At 37.4% G+C, this 22,784-nt stretch overlaps 5 protein-coding genes across 6 annotated transcripts; 3 read left to right on the top strand and 2 right to left on the bottom strand.

Moving 5' to 3' along the window:
- The first annotated feature begins 89 nt into the window (after nucleotides 1-89).
- On the top strand, nucleotides 90-7,042 carry LOC135162789 (E3 ubiquitin-protein ligase COP1-like). 2 transcript variants are annotated; one of them, XM_064121655.1, is made up of 5 exons: nucleotides 91-247; nucleotides 688-800; nucleotides 5,118-5,281; nucleotides 5,369-5,543; nucleotides 5,668-7,042. In XM_064121655.1, the coding sequence occupies exons 1-5, from the start codon at nucleotides 92-94 to the stop codon at nucleotides 6,689-6,691; spliced, it is 1,632 nt and encodes a 543-aa protein (XP_063977725.1). In that variant the 5' UTR covers nucleotide 91; the 3' UTR covers nucleotides 6,692-7,042. The 2 variants fall into 2 exon arrangements, with proteins under 2 accessions (XP_063977716.1, XP_063977725.1); XM_064121646.1 differs by lacking the exons at nucleotides 5,118-5,281; nucleotides 5,369-5,543; nucleotides 5,668-7,042 and adding an exon at nucleotides 1,859-4,968 and having other exon boundaries at nucleotides 90-247.
- Nucleotides 7,043-7,227: 185 nt separating this feature from the next.
- LOC135162879 (mediator of RNA polymerase II transcription subunit 28-like) lies at nucleotides 7,228-12,129 on the bottom strand. The gene is made up of 4 exons (XM_064121798.1): nucleotides 11,591-12,129; nucleotides 11,141-11,486; nucleotides 10,867-11,045; nucleotides 7,228-8,359 (listed from the first exon to the last, which is right to left on the bottom strand). The coding sequence occupies exons 1-4, from the start codon at nucleotides 11,648-11,650 to the stop codon at nucleotides 8,147-8,149; spliced, it is 798 nt and encodes a 265-aa protein (XP_063977868.1). The 5' UTR covers nucleotides 11,651-12,129; the 3' UTR covers nucleotides 7,228-8,146.
- A 255-nt stretch (nucleotides 12,130-12,384) lies between these two features.
- LOC135162888 (ribosome biogenesis regulatory protein homolog) lies at nucleotides 12,385-14,150 on the top strand. The gene is made up of 5 exons (XM_064121827.1): nucleotides 12,385-12,568; nucleotides 12,696-12,954; nucleotides 13,233-13,534; nucleotides 13,617-13,808; nucleotides 13,900-14,150. Exons 1-5 carry the CDS (start codon nucleotides 12,426-12,428, stop codon nucleotides 14,021-14,023), a joined length of 1,020 nt encoding a protein of 339 aa, XP_063977897.1. The 5' UTR covers nucleotides 12,385-12,425; the 3' UTR covers nucleotides 14,024-14,150.
- Nucleotides 14,151-14,288: 138 nt separating this feature from the next.
- LOC135162869 (uncharacterized protein) lies at nucleotides 14,289-20,738 on the top strand. The gene is made up of 4 exons (XM_064121788.1): nucleotides 14,289-15,599; nucleotides 17,218-17,786; nucleotides 19,702-19,851; nucleotides 20,123-20,738. The coding sequence occupies exons 2-4, from the start codon at nucleotides 17,361-17,363 to the stop codon at nucleotides 20,636-20,638; spliced, it is 1,092 nt and encodes a 363-aa protein (XP_063977858.1). The 5' UTR covers nucleotides 14,289-15,599; nucleotides 17,218-17,360; the 3' UTR covers nucleotides 20,639-20,738.
- A 147-nt stretch (nucleotides 20,739-20,885) lies between these two features.
- Nucleotides 20,886-22,772, bottom strand: LOC135162884 (uncharacterized). The gene is made up of 2 exons (XM_064121812.1): nucleotides 22,590-22,772; nucleotides 20,886-22,078 (listed from the first exon to the last, which is right to left on the bottom strand). The coding sequence occupies exons 1-2, from the start codon at nucleotides 22,705-22,707 to the stop codon at nucleotides 21,537-21,539; spliced, it is 660 nt and encodes a 219-aa protein (XP_063977882.1). The 5' UTR covers nucleotides 22,708-22,772; the 3' UTR covers nucleotides 20,886-21,536.
- Nucleotides 22,773-22,784: the final 12 nt, after the last annotated feature.

Here is a 22,784-nt window from a genome sequence, read left to right as displayed (position 1 = left end):
TCACCATCGTAGCTCATGCGCCACCGCTACGAAATTTCACGGTTGAAGTCCCTCCATAAGCATCAGCAATCTCCCCGTTAATCTCCGCCGTATGTGCCAAACCTTTGTAATCTCTCTACTCCATGATTTCCTGAAAGCACTCACCAACATTCCCTTCCAAACCATGGCATTATTTCACATTAACTCGAAGGTGGTGCGTCTCAGTACTTCACAGTTACGTTGTTACTCCAGCTGTCTGAAAATGAAGGTAATCAATCCAATTATCCCATTTTTCTATTACCCAATCAATTTCCCGATAGCAATTGAAAAATGCACAACTCCCGTGCCGGTTAATATCATCGTTATTGCCCAATCATCAAAAAATTTATCTCATTTTGTTCAGTCTTTGGGAAAGTGATTATATTTTTTTCCCCGAATTTTAGAAAGTAGAAGTGGCAAGTCACCGAATGAGTTTCACATTCCATTATTTTTTCTGAAATAATTCATTGATCATCACTGGAGGTATTTTTTTTTATCGGTTGTGGACATTGACTGGGCGTAGAATTGATCCACTGAATAATCTAGTCCATGGTCGATATTGACTATATACACCACATTCTCTAGAATTAGCGCAACTCTCCAGCAGAATTTTCTTCTTTTGGTATTTTCTTGCTCAACGATTTTTTTTTTCCATTGCTATTTTGGCAGAAAGGCTTGGTGCTTGGTGTCTACGAGGGGGAAAAAAGCGACGTTGTTCTCACACCGTCGGCGGCCAAGTACAACGAGCTCGTTAATGGAAAACTACTGGTCAATATTTCCCTGTAAGTCTAATGAGTTATCAAGTCAATTCGACTCTTCGATCAATCGATTATCTGCGCATCTTCCTTAACATTTTGATTATTTCTTGGTTGTCCGCGTTATATTTTTGTACAGCCATCATACCTCACTCCTCGCCCTCTCCCGCCCCTTCTCACTTACCACCATTGCCATCACCCAGTGATTAATCTGCTCCCCCGTTGGTGATTCTCAATGTTCGCTAACTATTTACTTCGCTACCACAAATTTTTGTTTTGAAATTACGGAATTTATTTTTCACTGGGTCAGTCTATTTAGGAAGATGAGATACACCCGCACTCTGCTGGCGCTCCATTTATTTCATTTCATTTGGAGATAATCCACGAAGATTATGGGATTATCGTGAGATAACTGGCTAAAAGTGCGGATTAATAACTTAGAGTAATGTACTTCCTTTTCCAAATGATTTCATCGATTAATACCTTTCACACTTCATTTACAACGGAGTTTTATCAAAATTAGCGGAAATCACTTTTGAAAACATGGGATCTCACAATTATGGATGACGAATCCCAAGAATCCTTAACATGACAGTATTCTATTCTATTTCGATCAGCAAAAAGTAAAAAAAAGGATCAATGGCAAAGTCATTAATCACTGCCTTCACTAAATCTTCAGCTTAACGTCAAGAAAATGATAAATATATACATATCTGTCAGTGCAGTGAGAGACCGTTATAATTCAATTTGATAACAGAAACGTCTGCTGACAATGAGCCAACCACAAATAGCCAAGCGATTAATCTGCAACACAACGACAACAACATAATAAATTGCTTCGTGATATTCATGAAGCTTAATATCATCAAAAAATATTAAAACCTGAAACAATTCTTATAATGCTGCCTGAGCTTCACCCGACGTAATGAATCAAAATTCAATATCAACATTTTTTGTTGCAATTTTTACTGTTAAATTTCACATTCAGTGTCCACAATAACTCTTACATATATTTTCGTTTTTTTTCACATTACGGTTTTGTCTACCGTGTTGAGAGCTCACTGGCATTATTTTGATTGTTTCAGGAGGGGCTAGATCTGCGAGAGGACTATTTGAACCCGCGAAGTAGTAAAAACCCAAAACAAAAAAAAAATACGTAAACAATTCAGACAAGAAAAAAATAATCAATTATCAAGACTGTGATAGTTCAATCTCTTATCGGTAAGATAAAAAAGAAACATATGAGACAAAATACTTTGATAATTGTAAAAGGTGTCTCTGGCAATTGAGATATAAGGAAATTTCGACGTGATATCGAATTAACCAAAAATATTATAAAAAATCCCATCCGAGATGGCGACCACTCCAGGGAATAGTGCAGCAGCGGATGGCTCTATGAATCCAATGATCAAACGTCAAGTGCCAAGCACAAATGTACTTCATGGCATTGGTGGATCAATTGAGGACAAGAATAGCGATTATTTGTGTCCAATTTGCTTTGAAGTAATCGATGAAGCTCATATAACACGCTGCGGTCACACTTTCTGCTACAAATGCATCACAAAAACATTGGAAAGCCTTGGGAGATGTCCAAAATGCAATTTTAACCTAGGCCAGCAGGATATTTTCCCAAATTTCTTGCTAAATGAGCTTGTCTCGAAATACAAAACAAGAATAAAAGGTATAGGTGAATTTGGTTGTGTTCATGCCGATGGTAGAAGAAGGGAAAGTGGTTCAGACTTGTTAGTTCCTCCTTGCGATGGCTTACGAGATTTTGTAGCAGCTGAGAGTGCTAATCTAACACTTCCTGATGTTAATGTTATGCTAGAAGTACTGACACAGAGAAAACTACTGCTGGAGGCAGAGTCCTGTGCAGCTCAGAACAAACTCCTTCACGAATTTCTCAAGCATCTGCTCCAGCAGAAGGAGGAACAGCGTAATCAATTGCAGAAGGAAGTTGCACTGATAAAACGAGATATGGAAGAAGTTGAGTCTATTCTCAAAGACGTCCAGAGCAAGTGTCCTCGTATTGAGGATTTAAAACGTACAAGGGAAAATGAGACCGCACAAATGTCGGCTATTCGTAAAGAAATGATAGATCTGATAGATATCATTGACTCTAATATGGTTAAGCACGACGATAATATACCAAAACCTGAGCACTCAACAGTATCAACATTAGCTGTGAGACGCAAACGAATGCACGCACATTTTGAGGACTTTGTCCAATGCTATTTTGACGCAAGAGCTAAAGATCTACTACTTGGTCTACCAAAAAATCCAGTCAACATTGATACAGTCCATGGCATGTCATCAGGCTTGGATGTCTTCAGGGATAATTTAGTCAAATTCTCACGTTACAACTCCCTCCGACCTCTGGCAACACTTAATTATTCATCTGATATTTTCAACAACTCAACGATCGTTTCCAGCATCGAGTTCGACAAGGACAACGAATTTTTTGCTATTGCAGGTGTTACGAAGCGCATCAAGGTATTTGATTATGGTGCAGTGATAAGGGACACAGTAGATATTCATTATCCATGCATTGAAATGGTGTCGAGCTCAAAGATATCGTGTGTATCATGGAATTCTTATCATAAGGGCATGCTGGCCTCGTCCGATTATGAAGGAACAGTAACCGTTTGGGATGCAGCCACGGGGCAGAGGACAAAGGCCTTTCAGGAGCATGAGAAGAGATGTTGGTCAGTTGATTTTAATGACGTTGACACGAGGTTGATAGCCTCGGGCTCGGACGACGCTAGAGTTAAACTTTGGTCACTCAATATTGATCATTCAGTAGCCTCTTTAGAAGCCAAAGCCAATGTTTGTTGTGTCAAATTTAACCCCAGGAGCTCTTGTCATTTGGCTTTTGGCTCAGCTGATCACTGTGTACATTACTATGATTTGAGAAATATGAAGGAGGCATTGTGCATCTTCAAGGGCCATCGCAAAGCTGTTTCATATGTTAAATTTATAAATAAGGAAGAAATTGTCTCAGCAAGTACTGATTCACAGCTGAAAGTATGGAATATCAATAATCCACATTGCTTGAGATCATTTGTGGGGCATGTTAATGAGAAAAATTTTGTTGGACTCGCTACCGATGGCGATTATGTTGCCTGTGGTTCCGAGAATAATGCACTGTATGTCTATTACAAAGGACTTACCAAGCAACTCTTCTCGTACAAGTTTGATGCAGTCAGGACTGTTTTGGAGCTGCATGAGAGAAGGGAGGAAGATCCTAATGAATTTGTGTCGGCAGTCTGCTGGAGACAAATGTCCAATGTTGTAGTGGCTGCTAATTCACAGGGAATTATCAAGATTTTAGAGCTCGTTTGAAATCCAGCCGAGTTGACATAATTTTAGATGGAACATTAACAATTTAGTTATTAAGTGGTGAAAGCCTTTGTTCGTGGCTGTTACTAGCAAATTCATCATTGAATTTTCGTCAAATTCCAGAGAAACAACGATGAGTTTAATGTAATGAGACAACGATAGGTGTCAACGCATTCCAAATACTTCAGAAATTGGAATTGTTTTTTTTTCTGCGCTTATCATGACATTCGTTTGAGATTAGATGAGTAACGTCCACAAGGTTATGATAATGAAAAGGACTTATACGCAGATATTGTAATGAATGTAAAATAGTAGGCTTAGTTAATCATAAGATGATAATTTAATTATCTAGAATTAATTCGTTATTGAGGTAAGTCAAATTTGTGCCAATATTTGGAGAAATTATTGATTTAAGTTCTTCACATTTATATTGACAGTATTTCTTATTATTCTTAATCCTCTCCTTCCATTAGATCATTTTTTTCCGTTTTGCTCCCTTTTTCTTTTTCTCTTTCCCTCCTGTTATTGTAAAGCACGACATTTTTTTTTAATTTCGTGGACTCCGAGGGTGGGGGCCTAGTGTTGTGACAGTTATGAATAAAATATATATATATATATATATTTACTGAACACTTGAGTGAGAATTCGTAGTGAAACTGTAATATCAAGCTAAAGAGAAGGGAAAAAAATGTGGGATTAAAGTCAGGTGAAGGTAATTGCAATCGAAGAAAGAGTATATTTTTAGATTGTATTTTGAAAAATAATGATTATCCGAGAAATTCGCCATGGCAACCAATGTCCGATGAATAGATCTAATGTAATTAATAAAAATCATTCATGAATTGGTGTCTAACAATTTTTGTCAATAATTTACTAGATAATTATCTGTCATTCATCAGTCCCATGTTATCCAATTTAGCATTGTAGATTTACAATAGAGTAAACTTCAAAGACCCAATAGAATTTTGGGAATTTAGTTTGAAAAATTTAATAAAAAAATTACAGTGCGGGTCCAACAATAAAAAAATCAAAAACTCGAGTATTTTGGGGCCTCGAGGATGGTGTCCACGCTTGTGTTGCGGTCGTTGGGCTCGGCAAGCAGAACCTTGGCTACAATTCCCTGGAGGAGATTGACGAGGGAAAGGAAAATATTCGTGTTGCTGTTGCAGGTAATATTCCCACGCTAAATGAGCCTTTCACTAATAAATAATCAATGGTAAAGGTTTTTTTTATTTACCGACGTCATTATCTCTCAGCTGGATGCAGTGCCCTTGATGCTGTAGATGTCAAAGATATTGAGGTCGAGCCTATGGGAAATGCAGAGGCAGCAGCTGAAGGCGCAATTCTATCTACTTGGGTATTCCAAGAGTTCAAAAATAAAGCCAAGAAGAAGAAGCTACCGAATGTCTCTTTGTATGGCACTGAGGAACAGTGAGTATTATTTGTCACTTATTACCATACCTATTGACTCATTTATTATGTTATTTTTTCTAAAAAATATTAAATTCCATATTATCAGAAATGTAACGCACTTAACGTTTTTTTATCGCACCAGAGATTCGTGGAATCTTGGCAAGATCAAGGCAGACGCTCAGAACTGGGTACGTCTTTTGGAGGATACTCCAGCCAACTTGATGACACCCACAATCTTCGGAGAGACTGTGTCTCAAGTCCTTACTGCTCAAGGAATCGATGTAATAGTCCACGATGAGTTATGGGCGACGAAGAAAAAAATGGGCTCTTTCCTCAGTGTATCTCGAGGTAGTGCTGAACCCCCAAAATTTGTGGAGATCCACTACAAGGGAGCAGAATCCACCAAGGCCCCGATAGCATTTGTAGGCAAGGGAGTGACCTTTGACGCTGGTGGCATCAGTTTAAAAAGTGCCGGCTCGATGGACGAGATGCGATCAGACATGGGTGGAGCAGCTTGTGTTGCTGGCCTTATCAAAGCAGCATCTGATCTCAAGCTCAAGGTGAATCTCATAGGATTGATTCCCTTGACGGAGAATTTGCCATCAGGAACGGCAACAAAACCCGGCGATATTGTAACAGCAATGAATGGAAAAACAATTATTATTGACAATACCGATGGCGAAGGACGTTTAATACTAGCTGATGCCTTAACATATGCTAGTGAATTCAATCCTGAATTTATTGTAGACATTGCCACTCTGACTGGAGCCATTAGAATGGCCCTGGGTAATGCAGCCACTGGAGTATTTTCCAGCAGCAATGAATTGTGGGAGGTACTGAGGCAATCTGGCTCCATCACTGGTGATCGCATGTGGAGAATGCCTCTGTGGCAGCACTTCAACAATCAGATGACCAAGCCTTACAAAGCTGCTGATTTGAACAATTGTGCAAGGGCAAAGGGCGGTGGCTCATGCACAGCTGCTGGTTTTCTTCGTGAATTTGCCAGTGCTGATGTCCCCTGGCTACACTTGGATATGGCTGGTGTCATGGGCCCCACTAACGATGAGATTAGTTATTTGGCCTCTGGCATGTCTGGACGACCTGTCAGGACGCTCATTCAATTCATCCAAAACATTGCCGATGGAAAAGCTGGGTGCAAACGTTAAGTGTTCATAATAATATGAAAAATAAATAAAGGTGGTCATGTCGAAAAGTGGATAGATAAACAAGCCATTGATGGAAGTTTAACAGCTTCCTCATCTTACCAATATTTTCTATTTCGAATTAAGATTTATGTATGATTACATAATTTTTTTTTCCCAATGGCTCAAACTTTTTCTTATCCTGTACGGATGTAATAACAGATTTTTAATATTTTTCACTGCGACAATTGTTTATAATGACGATTTAAAAGGGGATACAGGATGAAGAACAACTGAGCTCGTGAAATTATCATCGGTTATTGTACTTTTCTGTATGATGATGATAATGATGATGTAATAAACGAAAAAAATATATGGGTATTTTATTAACTTGTCCCTATGGTATTTCAAATTATCAATAATTCTATTCTCGGTCGGCTCATTATCAATTCGCTGCAATTAGATGGAAGGCTAAACACAGTATGCGTCATTATAATTTTAAAATTAATTGGACTACCAGTTTTATCTGTAGACGAACACAACGAGAATGAAACAATGGGTTCATAATGGTTATTTAATTTATTTGTCTTCAACAAAAATGAACGATCGATAAAGGAAAATCTATCATTCGAGGGTATACCTAAATTCACTCACTCATCCTCTCACACTCTATTTCTCAATTTCACAATACTCAAACCATGTATTATTACTGAATAATTAAACTCTAGGCGGAATTAGTATTAAATAAGTACAGATAACGGTTCAGCTTATCATTATGTACATCGAAAAAGAAAAAAAATAAACTAAATTACAAAACTATAAATTAAAGGGAATTGAGAGTAAAGAAAGGAGATAGCTAAAGAAAATGAAATAGTGGATTTATTATAATGGAAATTGTTGCATTTGCACTTTGATAATTATTCAACTCTAATCATATCATTCATCACTTTACCCACAGAATGATAAATTTTTCACAAAAAAAAACGGAAAAATCATTACGCCATCTCCTCATTTCAATTTTGCGAGGGTGAAATCATCGGTTCGGGTTATTCGCTAGTCCAATTAAATTGTAACAAAAAATAAGAATAATGTCCTTGTTGATTAAAAATAGCCAAGAAGGGTAGCCAACCAAAGTGCAAAGAATATTTACGAAATTAATAAACTTCATAATTTATGAAAACCCCAGCCGATGTGACACCCACTCCATTGGAATGTTATAAAGAAAAAAAGGTACTGAAAATATTTGCAGTTATCGGAGGGCATAAAATTAAACTGCACCACTCAGGTGCACGAGGGAGGGGGCTGTTGCTGTTGAGAGGGAAGGGGCGATGATGCCACAGCAGCTACTGCAGCTGCTGCAGCGTAACAAGACGGATCCGTGGGATCGAGGATGGGTGGTGGTGGTGGTAAACCACCAGTACCACGGCCTCTTCCTCTTCCTCGTCCACGTCCTCGTCCTCGCCCCCTCCCCCTTCCGCGTCAACTCCGCCTCTCGGGCATCCCTATGTTGCTCGTTGTCTTCTCCAGGAATGCAAGTGGACCTTGCAGTGAACTGCTACCAACACCTACGCCACCGACTGGAAAACCACCACGTCCCGCAACACCACCTTGGCCCATGAACATTCCCTGTTGTACCACGTTAACGCCCTGAAGTCCTGGAGGTACGGCAGCTGCCCCGGCGCCCTGCTGGACCTGTAAAATCAAACGAAATCCACACAAACTTTTAATCTCTCCTCATTAGATATATTTGTTGTTCTTATTTTTGGTGAAGTCTAGCATTTGGAAAAAAATATGAACGTTGGTATTTTCCACGACATCTATTCTGATTTTTATTTATCTATTTAAATAAGAATTCCATTTTAGATAAATAATGCATAGAAGTGGAATGTTGACGGTATCTGATGATATTTGAATTTTTCCGTAAATATTTTCCCAGCGTGCATTGAATAATTTATGAATTGAGATGTATGAAAATATAGTTTCCAGAAGATAAAAAAAGCCACAATAAATAAATGACCAAATCAATAAATAATAGAGTAGAGACACTTCATGAAGGAATGTGAGGAGAGGCGAGATTGGCAAGGTGAATGAAAGAAAGCCACAATGATTGACCATGAAACGAACATTTTCATCATTTTTATTCTACAGAACAATCTACTGCTCGATAACACAAGTGGAGAACAATGTGAAACCGTTTCTATTTTTTTTTTATTGTCTACTGTAAATCTAATGATCTTTCACTTTCATTGTTTCTCATTATTATTTTGTTATTTTATTCTTTTAAATAATCAACATAGTCATTTACCATTAGCACAAGTATCGCAAGGTTCCCCCCTACTTTGAATATTTTCTTCTCTCGATGAGTTTATTTACGTCGCATGCGGCACGTAATTTTCATGCAGAAAGAATAAATTACCATCACCGGTGTATAAAAAAGACCGATGAGCAAGGAATAAAACAAACATTGTGTACATATATCTGTTGCAGAGGTAAAATTATCTCTTCTCATTAATTTTAGGGAGTATAAGAATTTATAACTGAAAATTGAAAAAAATTGAAACAAAAACAACAAATCATATGACGAACAATGGAAGAACTCTAGGTGTTTATTATTGATGCATTTGTTTTGGAAATGAGTGCTTTTGAGAAGAAAATATCGACGCATCTATTTTATATCTCTACTAAATTGTAAGAAATTTTCGTTCAACTGTCTTCCAAAAACACTCATTACGTCGATAATAACATACTCAAGGTGATATGAAAAAATGAATAATAAGTGAGTAGTCATGTCAATAATAAGATTGCCGTAATTCTTATATTCATATAAATCTCTTATTGTCATTACCAGATTATTAAACAGCACAATATCATAAATTTTTGGCTAGGCTTCGTGCTGAGCTGTTTTATATAATCGTATAATTTGTTTTTCTATCATTTTGGCACCGTTTTCTCAATTAAATAATCTCTTCTAGTCTTTTCTCATCACGTATTCGATACTACACAGAGAGAAAACTCTACTATAAATTAGTGTGTTACTCATTACCCCTGGGGATCAACTCGTGCTCACGAAAAAAAATCGAATGTGGTGCTCTAATTCTCAAAGAAATCCCACGAAAAAGTAGCGTAAGTACTTCAAAAATTAGAGTGCAATATCCGAATTTTTCGGCGATTGATCTGAATTCCTTCGCATGAAATAGTCATGAATTTTTCTCTCCGTGCATTTACCTATATTCAAATGATTTCGTATACAAATTCGCTGAAAAGTCTCATTCATTACAAATCAAAAGCTTTAGTGATTACTTTCTAGTTTTATCCAATGACATTCATTGATTTAGATTTTCAAATAAAAAACAAAAAACAGAAGATCAAGTGATATCTCTCGCATAAGGCACTGAATTACAAGAAAGAGAGTAATAATAATAGTAATAATAATCATCATAGTAATAGTAATGATAATAATAATAAAAGTAGTAATAATAAATAAATAAATAATCATGTACTAGTTGAATCGGCTGAGTAATTTGAAATAAACCAATGGAGAATCGACCATGATGAACACTCACAACATATATGTACTTTTCATGTTGGATTTTAATATAATTGGAAGAACAATTGTAATTCCCCCAATCCATAATTAAATTGAACGACTCTCAACATCACAGTGAATCCATTATAATCAATATTTGACAACCATGCTTGATTTCTCTACATGCATTTCATTGTTGTTGTTGTTTAATAGAATAAATTCAGGATGAAACTAATGTATTGAAAAAATTGTCCAATTGGATACTCCAATCGAATTGACAATTTTAATAACATTGAATTTTACAGTGATTGATGAAAAATAGAAAAAATAACATTGATTTTTCCGCCATTATTCTCTCAAAAATTCATTCATGACTCACTTCAATCAGATGAAATATGTTCCCCGAATTTCGTTATAGAGATATCAACCTGACATGAAAATCATTCTAAATAACTCACGAATTGCATTTCTCTTAACAATGAATACGCATTAAACGAAAGAATTAATATTTAACATTTTTTAAAATTTCTGGTAATTGAAGAATAGAATCTCTTTATCACTATCTAGTTATAGTTTCTCCCTCACATCCAAGCACATTGAATTTAAGGTGGATTTGGGAGTAATCTCGTGTACATTAACATTTGGCTCATTAACGTCGTTATTACTTAAATACCTGTTGGTGCATTTGTTGCTGTTGCATTTGGCTGTGCTGCATCTGCAGCTGTTGCTGCTGTAGTTGATGCTGATGTTGAAGCATTTGGGGCGCCTGCGGTGGTTGAGGGGGTATTTGTGCACCTCCTGTGCCATTTGCGCCGGGCTGGCCTTGAGGTGCTTGATTACCATTTGCTAAACCTGAAAAATTGAATGTGTCGGCGATTAATGAGGCAACCATTAGGACAATTCATTTATTTCACATGTTCAATTGTAAAAATACGCTTTTTAGTTACCGTTCGGGGCTGGTCCTTGTGCTGGTGATTTTGCCCATCCCTGAAGATCAGCTAGGAGGTGTTGCCAAAGTGCAATCTTCTCGTAATGCCTTTTTATGAGGTCATCTTTTCTTGTCAACTCCAATTTGAGGTCATTGATGTCTTCTTTGACTACCAATTCCGGTTTCAATGCAGACAAGAGAAATCTTTTTTGTAAGAAAAAAGCCTCCATCTGCCTTGCCAAGTCTATGAATCTCAGGGTAACCTGCTCCACTTCCATCCGAGCCTCGTCTTTGTCAACTGCCAAGCTGCTGCCAATGCTGTTGTTGCTCAGACCTTCCTCTTTGGTTAAAACATTCAGGCATTGCTGAAAATGAAATCTTCATATTAATTTTACATTCGCATTAGCCTTCTATCGTTTTACATGTTAAGAGACACATTTAATCGGTGGCCATTGATTATTGATTTTACCTGAAACGCTTCGTCGAACTCCTCTACTAGGTTTCCACTTCCATTAGTTGGTGTTGCCATTTCGCGAAATTACCGGTTAAAAAGGTAAAAACAAAGAAAAAAACCAACAAGTTTTCTTTCCTGGGGCATAAAGGACGGGGAAAGCTTGATACGAACTAAAGTTAGGTTATGGAATGTTGAAACAGGAGTTTTACGGGGAGAAAACACTGTAAAATGGAAATTTCACATATTGAAAATAATGAAATGAATAATTAAAGTGGGGAAAATTAATAAATTTATCAGACAACTGAAATAAAAAAGACTTTCAGCTACAGAAACCTCCCCCTTTCTTCATAGAATATTAACCAGCCATATCCTATATCGAAAGCAACACGCATCACTAACCCCACAGGGCGGATTCCCTGTGGTAATCGATTATCTCACAACCACAATCAACTATTTGATAATCGATTCTTTCACAATCGATCATACGTATGTAGAAAGCGACAGATGTTAGCTTTCCAAAAAATGAAGTAAATCTATCGTTTGTACTGGATTTGTACCTGTCTGGACTGAGTTTAGAATGTCTCGTTAGTTTCTTATTTATTGTTAAATGAATATCTAAAAATTCAACGTGAGTTTGGTCGATTCTCCGCCAGAAGTCGACAGTGGCACCCTCTCACTACCTATGTCATTACTAACATTTGTGTGAACCTCTACTATAATCTATACTCTGTGGCTCAAAAGAGGTCAACAGTACCTCGGAATGGCGTGCGTGGCGCTGTAAACGGACATGTAGCTTCTGAAGTTAGCGCTGAAGTGGCGCGTGTTAGTTGAAATAGAAAACGTGATTACCATGGATGTTGTCAACGCAATTCTCCAGGAAGATAATGAGGATAAGAGTCGTTCGACTAAAGTGGATAAATTAATTGAACTTGATATCGATGAGGGAACACTTCTTGCATCGGATTACAATGCATTTGATAATGAACAACTCAGGTAACCTGTGATACTGTACTTCTAACCTCAATTTGTCTGTCCCCATGCTCTTTTGATGGAGTAAAATCTTTAAAAAATCACTTCTTCCATTTATTCTCAAGATATGGCTTAACTTCAATGATTTTAGATCGAATAAAGAAGAGTTCTTCAAAGCCTTGACGCGAGACAACGTTCAGCTCCTCCTGAACAAAATATGGGTACTTCCAACTGAGAGAGTGGATGAAGCGATTGTTGCTAAACTCCCCAAGTCCACGTACATTGTTCCAAGGGCAAGGGTCGTGCCAAAACCAAAGCCACTAACGAAATGGCAACAGTTTGCTAAAGAAAAGGGTATTAGGTCGAAGAAGAAGGGCAAATCCAAACTCAAATGGGACGAAGAGCTCAACGTAAGTTTCATTATAGACTTTCTTCCTATTATTTTGATGTGTTGCACCTAATCTATTCGATTATTTCGTTTATATTTATGTGATAGAATGCTTTTGGACATATTCTGACGAATAACACTTTGTACATATTTTCCAATGTATTATTTACAAGCATCCGCTTATTAAATATTTACTTCGAGTGTTTTGAAATGAATAGTGTCGAAAAGTTACGCCAAATAATCATCATTGATTGGTTTACTGTGTTGGAATGGTTTAACTAATGAGTGTTAATTGTTCAGAAATGGATTCCAACATTTGGATACAAACGAGCGGCGGCTCAGGAGCAAAAAGACTGGTTGGTGGAGGTTGGACCTGACAATACACCAAAAGCAGACCCCAGAGAGACTACTAGTAATGCCAAACAGGAAAGAGTGGCTAAGAATGAGCTCCAAAGGCTTAGGAATCTTGCAAAAGCCAAAAATGTTAAAATCCCCAGAGTTGGACTTCCAACCAATGAGCAATTTTCATCTGCCAAACATCTGGCAACAGCAACCACAGTTGCCAGAGTTTCCACAGCATCTGTAGGAAAATTCCAGGATAAGTAAGTCTCTTAAAGTTTTATTTTTCCAAATCATTACCTTTCAGCACTCAACATGCATTGTATTCATTTAATCAATTTCTAGATTACCGAAGGAGAAGGATTCGAAGGATAAAGTTGCTAAAGAAGTCCCTGGGATGAGGAAGAAAAGGAAGGCACCACCACTGAACATTGCTGAAGAGAAAAGACGTAATACAGATTTAGTCAGTGAAATTGTCAACAGAAAGAAATCTAAAGACCTTCTGAGGGTGGATATTCCAACCGTTCCTGCTGCGATGTAAGAATAATCTCAAAAATATTCAGCTCATTAACTCCAATACTAAATTATTCGTGTATATGATGCCCTCATTTTTCATTTATTTTTACAGATCAAGGGCAGAGAGGAAATCGAAAAAAGGCGGCAAAAAATCTGTTGGAAGCAAAAAACCGAAAGCTGGAAAGGGCAAACGCGATCTTCACACTAAAGTTGGTGGTAGAAAACGTAGAGGATAAATTCATCTTTGTCAGTATAATTTTATTTTTATTGATTTAAAACATTGAATAATCCTGGATAATTGATGACAGATTTCATCTTTTATTATTGTTAACTATTCAGAGTAAACAATTATAAACCAGAAAAGTATATTTTCACTGCTACACCTGGGTCATTTTAAGAAGTGTGAGATTCTCCGACACTCCTTAGAATTTACTTCTAAATTATTCTGAAGGGCTCAAATATATCATTATAAATTACAATACATTTCCGAATTTCTCGTTCATTTGCGTTCAAAAAATGGTGAAACAAATCAAACGGAAGGGCCACTCCCCACGTGTCGTTCAACAAATCACCTGATTTCCTCACGTTTTGTGACATCCTTTTCAGGAAATTTATTCTTCATGACAAGGCTCTCATTCTGAAGTATTATTCAATCATCTGCGTCACATCACCAATTCTGCACACCCCAGCAAGATCTGTTAGGTCCCACTTCAATTATTATTCTTCCACAACTTGTACATATTGTTCACCAGTTCACTTCGCCTGGTCTAAATTCTCCGGGCTATCCCACCCTCCCCCAAAACACTGAATGAAGAATCCTCGAAAAAAACAAAACCGTCGATACCTCACAATAGCCCCTCTTGCCCGGTCCCTCCTCCACCTCTTCCTCCTCCCCCACCTCCTCCTGCTCTCGATGCACCCCCGATTTTTTCCAACCCCCAGAACAGAGTGAAACATCGAGGTAAGTCGACAGTGTGAAAATATGAAAGGTCAAAAGTAGCTATGAAAGCGCGGTGGAAATATCGACTGGAGCTCGTGCGGATCGAAGGGGGTGAGCAGAGGGGGATTTTAAGGGTGGGGTGTCCTACCCTAGTCACGGATGACCGAGAAACGTGAGGTACAAAGGGGAGGGGGTTGATAAGCGAGGATAGCGTGGACGAAATCGGGACAGAAGTACCAGTGATCGTAGCTCGAGCGAATCAGTGAAAACTAAAGAAATAAAATTCCCCCGAAAATTAGCTGAATAAAAACATTTTCTTGTTAACAAAGGGACATTGCGTTACTGTGAAGATTGTTTTTTTTTATCATTATCGATGCGTCGAAAGGAGAAATACCCACAAGCGCGCATCGCAGTTTGCGCGATCGTCGTGTTGAGTGATAATCCATAAAATAAAATAAACAATTATTCGATTTTTATGAGTTAAATTGAAAGGACATATTTCAAGTGAATTTGAATATAAAGAGAGAATCTCCAATGGAAATACATCCGGGTCTCGTTGAACGAGGCCGTCCCCAGGACACCCGGCGCACAAGGGGGGACGGGCGTGCCATCGATATTTAACGAATAATAAATCCACCCCTTTCAATTACCAAATCAACAATGTTGTAATTAATAACTGGGATACAATGGTTCTTGTCAGCGGGGCCTACTCATTCCACAACGGTTCCATTGGAGAACCAGAAACACGCACGCGTCACTTGAACAACTGCGTGCATTGAATTTAATAGATTGTTGATATTTTTTCATTATTGATAAAAGGAATTTTACTGAATTTCACATGACGATTTAAGGATTATCGGGTGGAGGGGACGGTGTGTAGTTTATTAATTTATTTTACAAATGAATTCATTTTTTTTATTTACGTAAGAAGTTCATAGACAAACGATCCGAAAATTCAATAGCAAATTCTATTGGATATCTGTTAATTACTGTATCAGTTTTCTGCGCATTTCATTGGCGGATTTATCGTAAAAAATATATCATGGAAAATGGTTCCTAGAATAAATCTGTAGAAATTTGTCGACATCAATTCTGTATTTTTTTTCACATTATCTTATTGTTTTTTGTCAATAAGATCGGATTAAAATGATTGAAATGTCAAGCCAAAGCCAAAAGCTGCTCGACAAAAAATATCTCATTAGCACAGCTTATTAAATTTTTATTAAAAAAAAAAATAGCCAAAAACTGATTCACAGTTTAATAGAAATTGTTTATCTATGAAATTTTTTCGTGCCTCTTATTTTTTATCTTTCATAAACAAATCCGAAACAAGAATGATCAATCAATTCATTGAAACAATTTACCTAGATGAAATTTCAAATTTTCAGTTACTTTTTCTTGTGACAAAAATTCTAGCGACGTGTCAGTGTGAAATCCCCGCTAATGTTGCTGCTTATCCCGCCCCGAATAATTTCCAAATGATCCCAATATTGGCATTACAATGAAAAGGACCACCAGTCAGCCTAAAATTAAGATCTATGCAAACGAAGTAAAGGCCTCACCAATCACAGCAGTCACGAAAAAAAAAAATCAACAATTTAAAATAATCTAGAGCGTAGAGAAGATAAATTAGAAAGGAGTAACTAGAGTAATCCTGAGCTTGAATCTTTGCTTTTTCACCCACTGACCTGCATTTAATTCCGCTCGATTACCCCATACATCACCAAACCGTACCCCATTTGCAATATCCCCTTCGACCTACTCCATAACGGAGAAATGAACCCCTCTGTACCCACATTATGTGTGCCTGCTATCGCTTCGTCCGCATTGACCGTATTTGTAAATAAGAGTGGAAAAAAAAACTAGTGAGAGGGAAAAAAAAAAGAGACCGAGAATTTCCCCCTTTGGTGTTTCGTGCTGAAAGCACTTGACCCTTTCGCAATAATCGACCACCACCGAGAAACGTCGATAAAACCCCCATTTTCCTTTGTTACAGATATTTTTGTTAACATTTGAGTAAATTAGTCTACTAATATAGTCAGTTGAAAGAAATATGTGTTCGTAGATGTAGTTAAAGGCTTTAGGATGCTTTTTAATGCTTACACCCGTCAATAGGAACACAAATAAATCGGTAATTTTAATTGGAAATGGTTACACAGGGAAATCATATTTTTCAGGTCTGAAAATTCCTGGTGATTATTTTTTTTAGTATAATTATGCTTTAGGGGAACATTTCTTAGCATTCGGTAGCTGTCGCTCAAACTTCATTCTGTTGATATTTATGCGAATGAAATTTGAAATTTCATTACTACACATTCCAAATTCGATAGTTAAATTCAAAGCTTCAAAGACACATTATATTGAAAAGGAAACCTAGTGCGGCCATTTCCCCCTAAAATCACCTAACGAAGAACCAGTTAAATTTCCAAAGACCAGAGATTGTTCACTAAATCGTCACCTCGAGCATTTTTGAACGATGACATTTTCCAGAATGAAGAGAAATGAACGAGCTTTACTCTTAACGGTGAGTCGCCTGTCCCGGCGGCGTTAAAGCGGGAAGAACCTAGAGAACTATTTGAGGCCTCAAATACCAATTCCACGAGAAGGAGAGTAAATAAAAAAAATCCTAAAAAATGTATGCGGCGGCGGGTGGTGCGAGCATAGCAAAACGTCGCAATCAGAAGCGCCTGCAGTTGAATAAGCAGCGTTTGGAGGCAACCCATACTGCTGGAGTGAGAAAACCAACGGCGATAATAACTGGACATCAAGTGACCAAGCCATCCCGTACGCACTTAGCACCACAGCCACAAGCACAGACATCGAGTCCGTACCACTCGTCGCATTGCAATCATGCTCATGGGCATAATCGTCGTAGGAGAAATGATAAATTAACACCAAATCGTTTGGCACCGCCTGTATCACCGATATTTCCTATATCACCGCCACCGCTATCACTGGAATCACAAAACTCCGTAACGCTTCCACTCAAGTCTAGTAATTTTCCCTTTCCGCCGCCCTCGTTTCTCGATCTCAGGTCACCATCACCTTCTGAGCTACAGGTGGGTATTAAACTAATTATATTTTCATTTAATCAAGGGATGATTGACGTTAGTCTATGGACTTTACCGTTTCTTGATGTATGAATCACTCTTCTTCTTTGTCAACATGAAGGTGTACGATAATTGGAATTGGAAAATTTCGTTGCGAGTGGATTTCTCTTGGATTTCTTGACATAAAAAGGACTCAGGGAAGAGAATTTTATCTGAAAAAATAGGAGGATTTCATATTTCTGTAGAAATTATTCTCTGAATCGTTTTTTATTGAGATAGAAATCCGATAGAATTTTTTGGAGAACTCGAGATATTTTTCTGTGAAATCTATGAGGACATGGGTTTTAATTGGACTGGTGAATTCATTTTTTCACCAAATAAAATAATAGAATACAAAAATTGGATAGAAATATTGAATGCGCACTTTAATTGCAGTTGACGCTCGAAATTTAATAAATTAATGAATACAAAAAGGAACAGAAGCCAACTGTTGCTAAAAATATATAAGAAAACTTTAATGAGGTTGATGAAGAAGATTTTCATATTCATGAATTGCAATGAAATCATTTTGAATGAAGATGTACCTAATCATTTAAATTTATTTTCATTTCTTCCTGTGCGTCATGTGTCTGAGATGAACGATACTCAGCACCCATTGTTATCAACTCATCCACTTTACATCGCAACTGTCATAAAATTTGTTCATATGTTCATCTATTGGTCAGTTTGCCCTATTTATCAAGACGAACAACCGACGATTATTTCAAAACGAAAGAATCACGAAAGATAATTTCAGTTTATAATGTTGGAAAGATGTTGTTTGGAGATAATCTCAGGTTTGTAAAAAAAGTTGAAACTGATCTACTTCTTTTTCTGAATAAAATAAACAAAAATAGCCGCGAGCATTCTTCCTATTGCACAGAAATTAATGAACTCTTCTTCTATTAGGGATTAGGTACTCCTAGCTAGGGTAAAAAAACCGTAGTTTAATAATGACTATTAGATAATTTTTCAACAACAACCGCCCGTTTTCACCCCTTGATGCACTGCACTCTAAGGCACGTTTAATTAATAAATTCACGTGCACACGAAGATGAAAATTAAAATGTTAATTGGCTGTCTGGTGGCTATATAGAGCGGATTGGATCTTTCTCGTCTTCTCGAGCACTTCATCATGTCCATTGAGAAGGCCTCAAAGACCCAAAACGAAAGCAAAAAAAAACTAGGGATTCCTGTCCTAAATTGCAAAATGTGAAAAGAAAAATCTCTTTTATTTTTCAAGAAAGTGGAACACTGATTTTTTAAAAACGGGGAATTGCATATCAAAAGAATCAAAATTTGTTGTCTAAAAAGAGAGAAAAGATATTTAATCAATGATCAGAGTAAATGAATGAGCAGAATGCAGGCTGCATTATTAATTAGACGGGAGAAGCAGCGTTTGAGGGGTGGTAAAACGGTGAACTTTAGGGAGTTGCCATCGAACTTGGCTACAAGGCTCATACCACCGCTACCACGTTATCCCCCGAGATCATACGCTTACGGGGTGAGTAAATAACGAGGAAGTGATTGACAGAGAAATAATGTTTGGGTAAAATTGAAGAAAGTAATGCTCTTAGAACGTAGAAGTAAGCGAAATAAAAAATGTGCATAAACATGAAATTAATAGTCCTGATTGAGGGTAAATAAATATATTAGAGACAAGTAATGAGGTACGTAGATTATATTGTTAACTAATAAAATCTTGAACTCATCCATTTGAACAGTAATAAATTGTTGAAGTTATTTTATTCATTCATTAGATTATTGGAATATAGAAAACCGAAGTATTGAAGTTTAGACGTTATCGTTTATTTTCGTAATTAAACATTTCGTTGGATTGGTCTGCATGACGGAGAGAGGGTTGATGGATGGTTGAATGTTGCAGTGCGGAGGCCAGGGACCAGGGAAAGCGGCTTGGCAAGGTTGCAGTAGACCATCGCCGCTTCCTCTGTCTCCGGCGTCGCCACACGGCTCGCGTGATGGATACAAGACTAAACAATGTGAAGCACATAGGAGATGGATGAAGAGAAACAGGGTAAATTGCTTTTGACTTGCTTCTAGTACAACTATTTTTCCTCATTAATTAGCAATGTGCTTTAGAATCGTTATTTTCCGGATAAATCCTACATGTCCTGCAGCATAATTACGTCTTCATTTAATATTACTACATTAAATGCGCTTTTTCGTGAACTACTTTTTTCTACAATTTGCAAGTCAATTGGATGCTACAAATGCCAGACTAAAAATTCTGCTTTTATGCAAATTCATTTTGTGGAGAAAATGAAAAAAGTGATATTTCTCACCAGATACGAGATGCGAGTTATTGTTATGGCAGTAGTGGAGAGGACGATGATGAAGATGGAAGTAGCCTGACGAATCGTCGTCGTGGTGAAGTGAATGCTGCCTTCAACACAGTTTTATACGCTGGCCTCGGTACAACAGCACTTGGTCTTGTAATATCGTTCGTTGGCACCGGTGAAAAAGGCTTCCTCAGTCCTGAACTTCGGCTTGTTGGGCCAACTCTACTATGCGCTGGTCTCCTGTGCTGTCTCCTTCGGGTACTACTGTGCATATGTTTGTGTCGTTGCTGTGGTGACTGTAGATGGACACCATGTCGTGTTGTTATCGTTGACAAGGATAAAATGAAAAAATTGGAGCCAACAGCAACAACACTGTTACCACAAACGAGCCAACAAACAGTGACAACTGTAACTAAACCAACTAAAACGATAGCTGGTGTAGGAACAGCATCATCATCATCCCAATCAGCACCAGTAAAGGCTCACGAACTACTGCTCTCCCCCGCCCAATTGCCAGAGTGATAACTTATTTTCCATTAATTTCTTCTTTTTGTGATGACAAACAATTTTTTACCTCTGAAGAAGAAAATTTAATCACGCGATTTACGAAGAGTCGTTAAATAAATAAATAAATAAATAAACTACTGCCGGTTTTGCCCCCCATACTTAAGTGGCTGCTTCGTATCGAAATTTCACCTCGACACGATAAAGTTACATGGTTGCGATGAAAGAAAATAATGTTGAGAGAAAGAAAAAACGTTTAGAATAGTTTAATATGAATTTTAGTGCTTTAATGGAATTACAATAAAGGATCGGCTAATTTTTTCTAAATGTCGAATGTTCATTACAAAAAACACGCCTAATGATTACTATATCATCATAACAAGAAATCGGCAGGAAAATAATTTTCGTAATTAAAGTTTCATTACAATATCAATGGTTAATAAGGAAAAGCCGAATGACATTTTTTATAATGAAAAGTAATATCACATACACTTTTCCTTACGATACAAATGAGCAATAAAAATTGAACAAATGAACAGTCTTTCAATCAATATTTATTATTGATCGAATGATTAGTCCCAAATATTAAAGTGTAGTTCCTAGCGCGATAAATTAGTTTTCATTTCAATTATTACTCATTCATAGTATAATGAAGCATATTTACACGTTAATAGTGATTAAACCGAAAGATATATTTTTGTGATGGAAATTTTTTGTGAAAATTATATTTGTGCCGATCTCTGATTACAATATCTATATTGTATACACGGAGATATATATATGTATATATATATAAATTCCACTGATTCGGTAATTTTAAGCGATTAAAAAAATTGAATCAATTGAACTATCGCATCATGAGCAGTGATCACTCCTCGAGACACGTCCGCTCCTCCTCCTGGGAGTCATCGGAGGATCAGGACAGTTGGAATTGCATCTGATCGCCCGAGGAGTAGCTGTAGATCACTGGTGAATCAGAGGTCGTTGCATTTGATCCAGATAATGCGTAGAGTTGCTCCTCATAAATTGTGCTCGGTGGTTCAGTCTTTCCATTGCCATTTGGACCTGTGAGACACGGGGGTGTCTGGTCGCCCTTCGTTGCTTCTCTGTACTTCTGCAGGTACATCTTCAGGGGCTCAACGTAGTTGTCAAAACCAAGGGTTGTCATTGCAAAGAGAATGTCCTCACCATTTATGGTTTTTCGTTTTTCCATGTGACACCTGTCAGATGCTTCTGATGTTATGAATGAGATGAACTCGGACACACACTCCTGCACGCACTCTCTAGCGTCTTTGGCAATTTTTCCGGCCTCGGGGATCGCTCTTTTCATTATTTTTGCGACATTTGCAATTGGAAGGAAGCGATCCTGCTCCCGAAGGGGACCTGCAGCACCACCACTGCCACCACCGTGCAGGGGGTCTCCTCCGTGGTTCGAGTCGTCTGTGTTCTCTGGATCATCTGACGAGATTTTCGGTTTTATGAAAAATCATGAGCTTTTTCCAATTATTTTTTCTTATTCCATATTTTTCTTTGAATGCTTATGTTTTTCCAAAGTAAATTAAATATTTCAAATAATGATTTAACGTGTGAAAGTACTCAAATTTGGACTTTTCTTAAATTTTAGGCTTTTTACATCGACTGCAAGAAGAACAAAATGTTTTTTTTATATTTTACTTCAATTTTTATGAGCGTTAATTGAAAAAAATAAAAACTAACTTGAATTTCGTGTACGACACTATACATTTCCAACATTTCGCGCCATTTTGGCATTCTAACCACCATCTAACATCTGATTCGTTGATGAGTGGTCCACTCCAATTGCCACATTCAATATGACAAGTGGAAACCAATTTTAATGTTATTACTTCAAGAGGGAATGCATTGTCATCTAAGACAATCTAAAAAACAACATTATTTTGACATTGTTTGATGGCATTATCAATGACGTCTCGGCCGAGTAGATTCTTACCTTCTAGATCATCTGACTGCACCCCAATATAATTCCCAGCGACTCCCCCAGAAGTGAAATAATTTGCTGCACCCTGGGGTCCACCGTCGTCACCACTTTCACCACTGTTTTCCATCATTAACTCGATTTATTAATAAATACTGATAGAGCTTTGTTTTCCGCTGCTGTTTAACATTCGTCTGGTGTCTGAAGCCA

This window comes from Diachasmimorpha longicaudata, chromosome 1 (genome assembly GCF_034640455.1).
Source record: "Diachasmimorpha longicaudata isolate KC_UGA_2023 chromosome 1, iyDiaLong2, whole genome shotgun sequence".
Taxonomy (NCBI): Eukaryota; Metazoa; Arthropoda; class Insecta; order Hymenoptera; family Braconidae; genus Diachasmimorpha; species Diachasmimorpha longicaudata.
The sequence above is the reverse complement of the archived record's forward strand: the minus strand, read 5'-3'. Positions and strand labels throughout refer to the sequence as shown.

Coding starts and splice junctions, on each gene's coding strand:
- LOC135162888 (XM_064121827.1), top strand. CDS start 12,426: ATGGATGTTGTCAACGCAATTCTCCAGGAAGATAATGAGGATAAGAGT. Junction 12,955..13,232: donor AATGGGACGAAGAGCTCAAC/GTAAGTTTCATT, acceptor TTAATTGTTCAG/AAATGGATTCCAACATTTGG. Junction 13,535..13,616: donor GTAGGAAAATTCCAGGATAA/GTAAGTCTCTTA, acceptor ATCAATTTCTAG/ATTACCGAAGGAGAAGGATT.
- LOC135162879 (XM_064121798.1), bottom strand. CDS start 11,650: ATGGCAACACCAACTAATGGAAGTGGAAACCTAGTAGAGGAGTTCGAC. Junction 11,046..11,140: donor ACAAGGACCAGCCCCGAACG/GTAACTAAAAAG, acceptor TCAATTTTTCAG/GTTTAGCAAATGGTAATCAA. Junction 8,360..10,866: donor AGCAACAAATGCACCAACAG/GTATTTAAGTAA, acceptor TTGATTTTACAG/GTCCAGCAGGGCGCCGGGGC.
- LOC135162789 (XM_064121646.1), top strand. CDS start 2,127: ATGGCGACCACTCCAGGGAATAGTGCAGCAGCGGATGGCTCTATGAAT.
- LOC135162869 (XM_064121788.1), top strand. CDS start 17,361: ATGTATGCGGCGGCGGGTGGTGCGAGCATAGCAAAACGTCGCAATCAG. Junction 17,787..19,701: donor CATCACCTTCTGAGCTACAG/GTGGGTATTAAA, acceptor TGAATGTTGCAG/TGCGGAGGCCAGGGACCAGG. Junction 19,852..20,122: donor GATGGATGAAGAGAAACAGG/GTAAATTGCTTT, acceptor ATTTCTCACCAG/ATACGAGATGCGAGTTATTG.
- LOC135162884 (XM_064121812.1), bottom strand. CDS start 22,707: ATGATGGAAAACAGTGGTGAAAGTGGTGACGACGGTGGACCCCAGGGT. Junction 22,079..22,589: donor GCAGTCAGATGATCTAGAAG/GTAAGAATCTAC, acceptor AAATCTCGTCAG/ATGATCCAGAGAACACAGAC.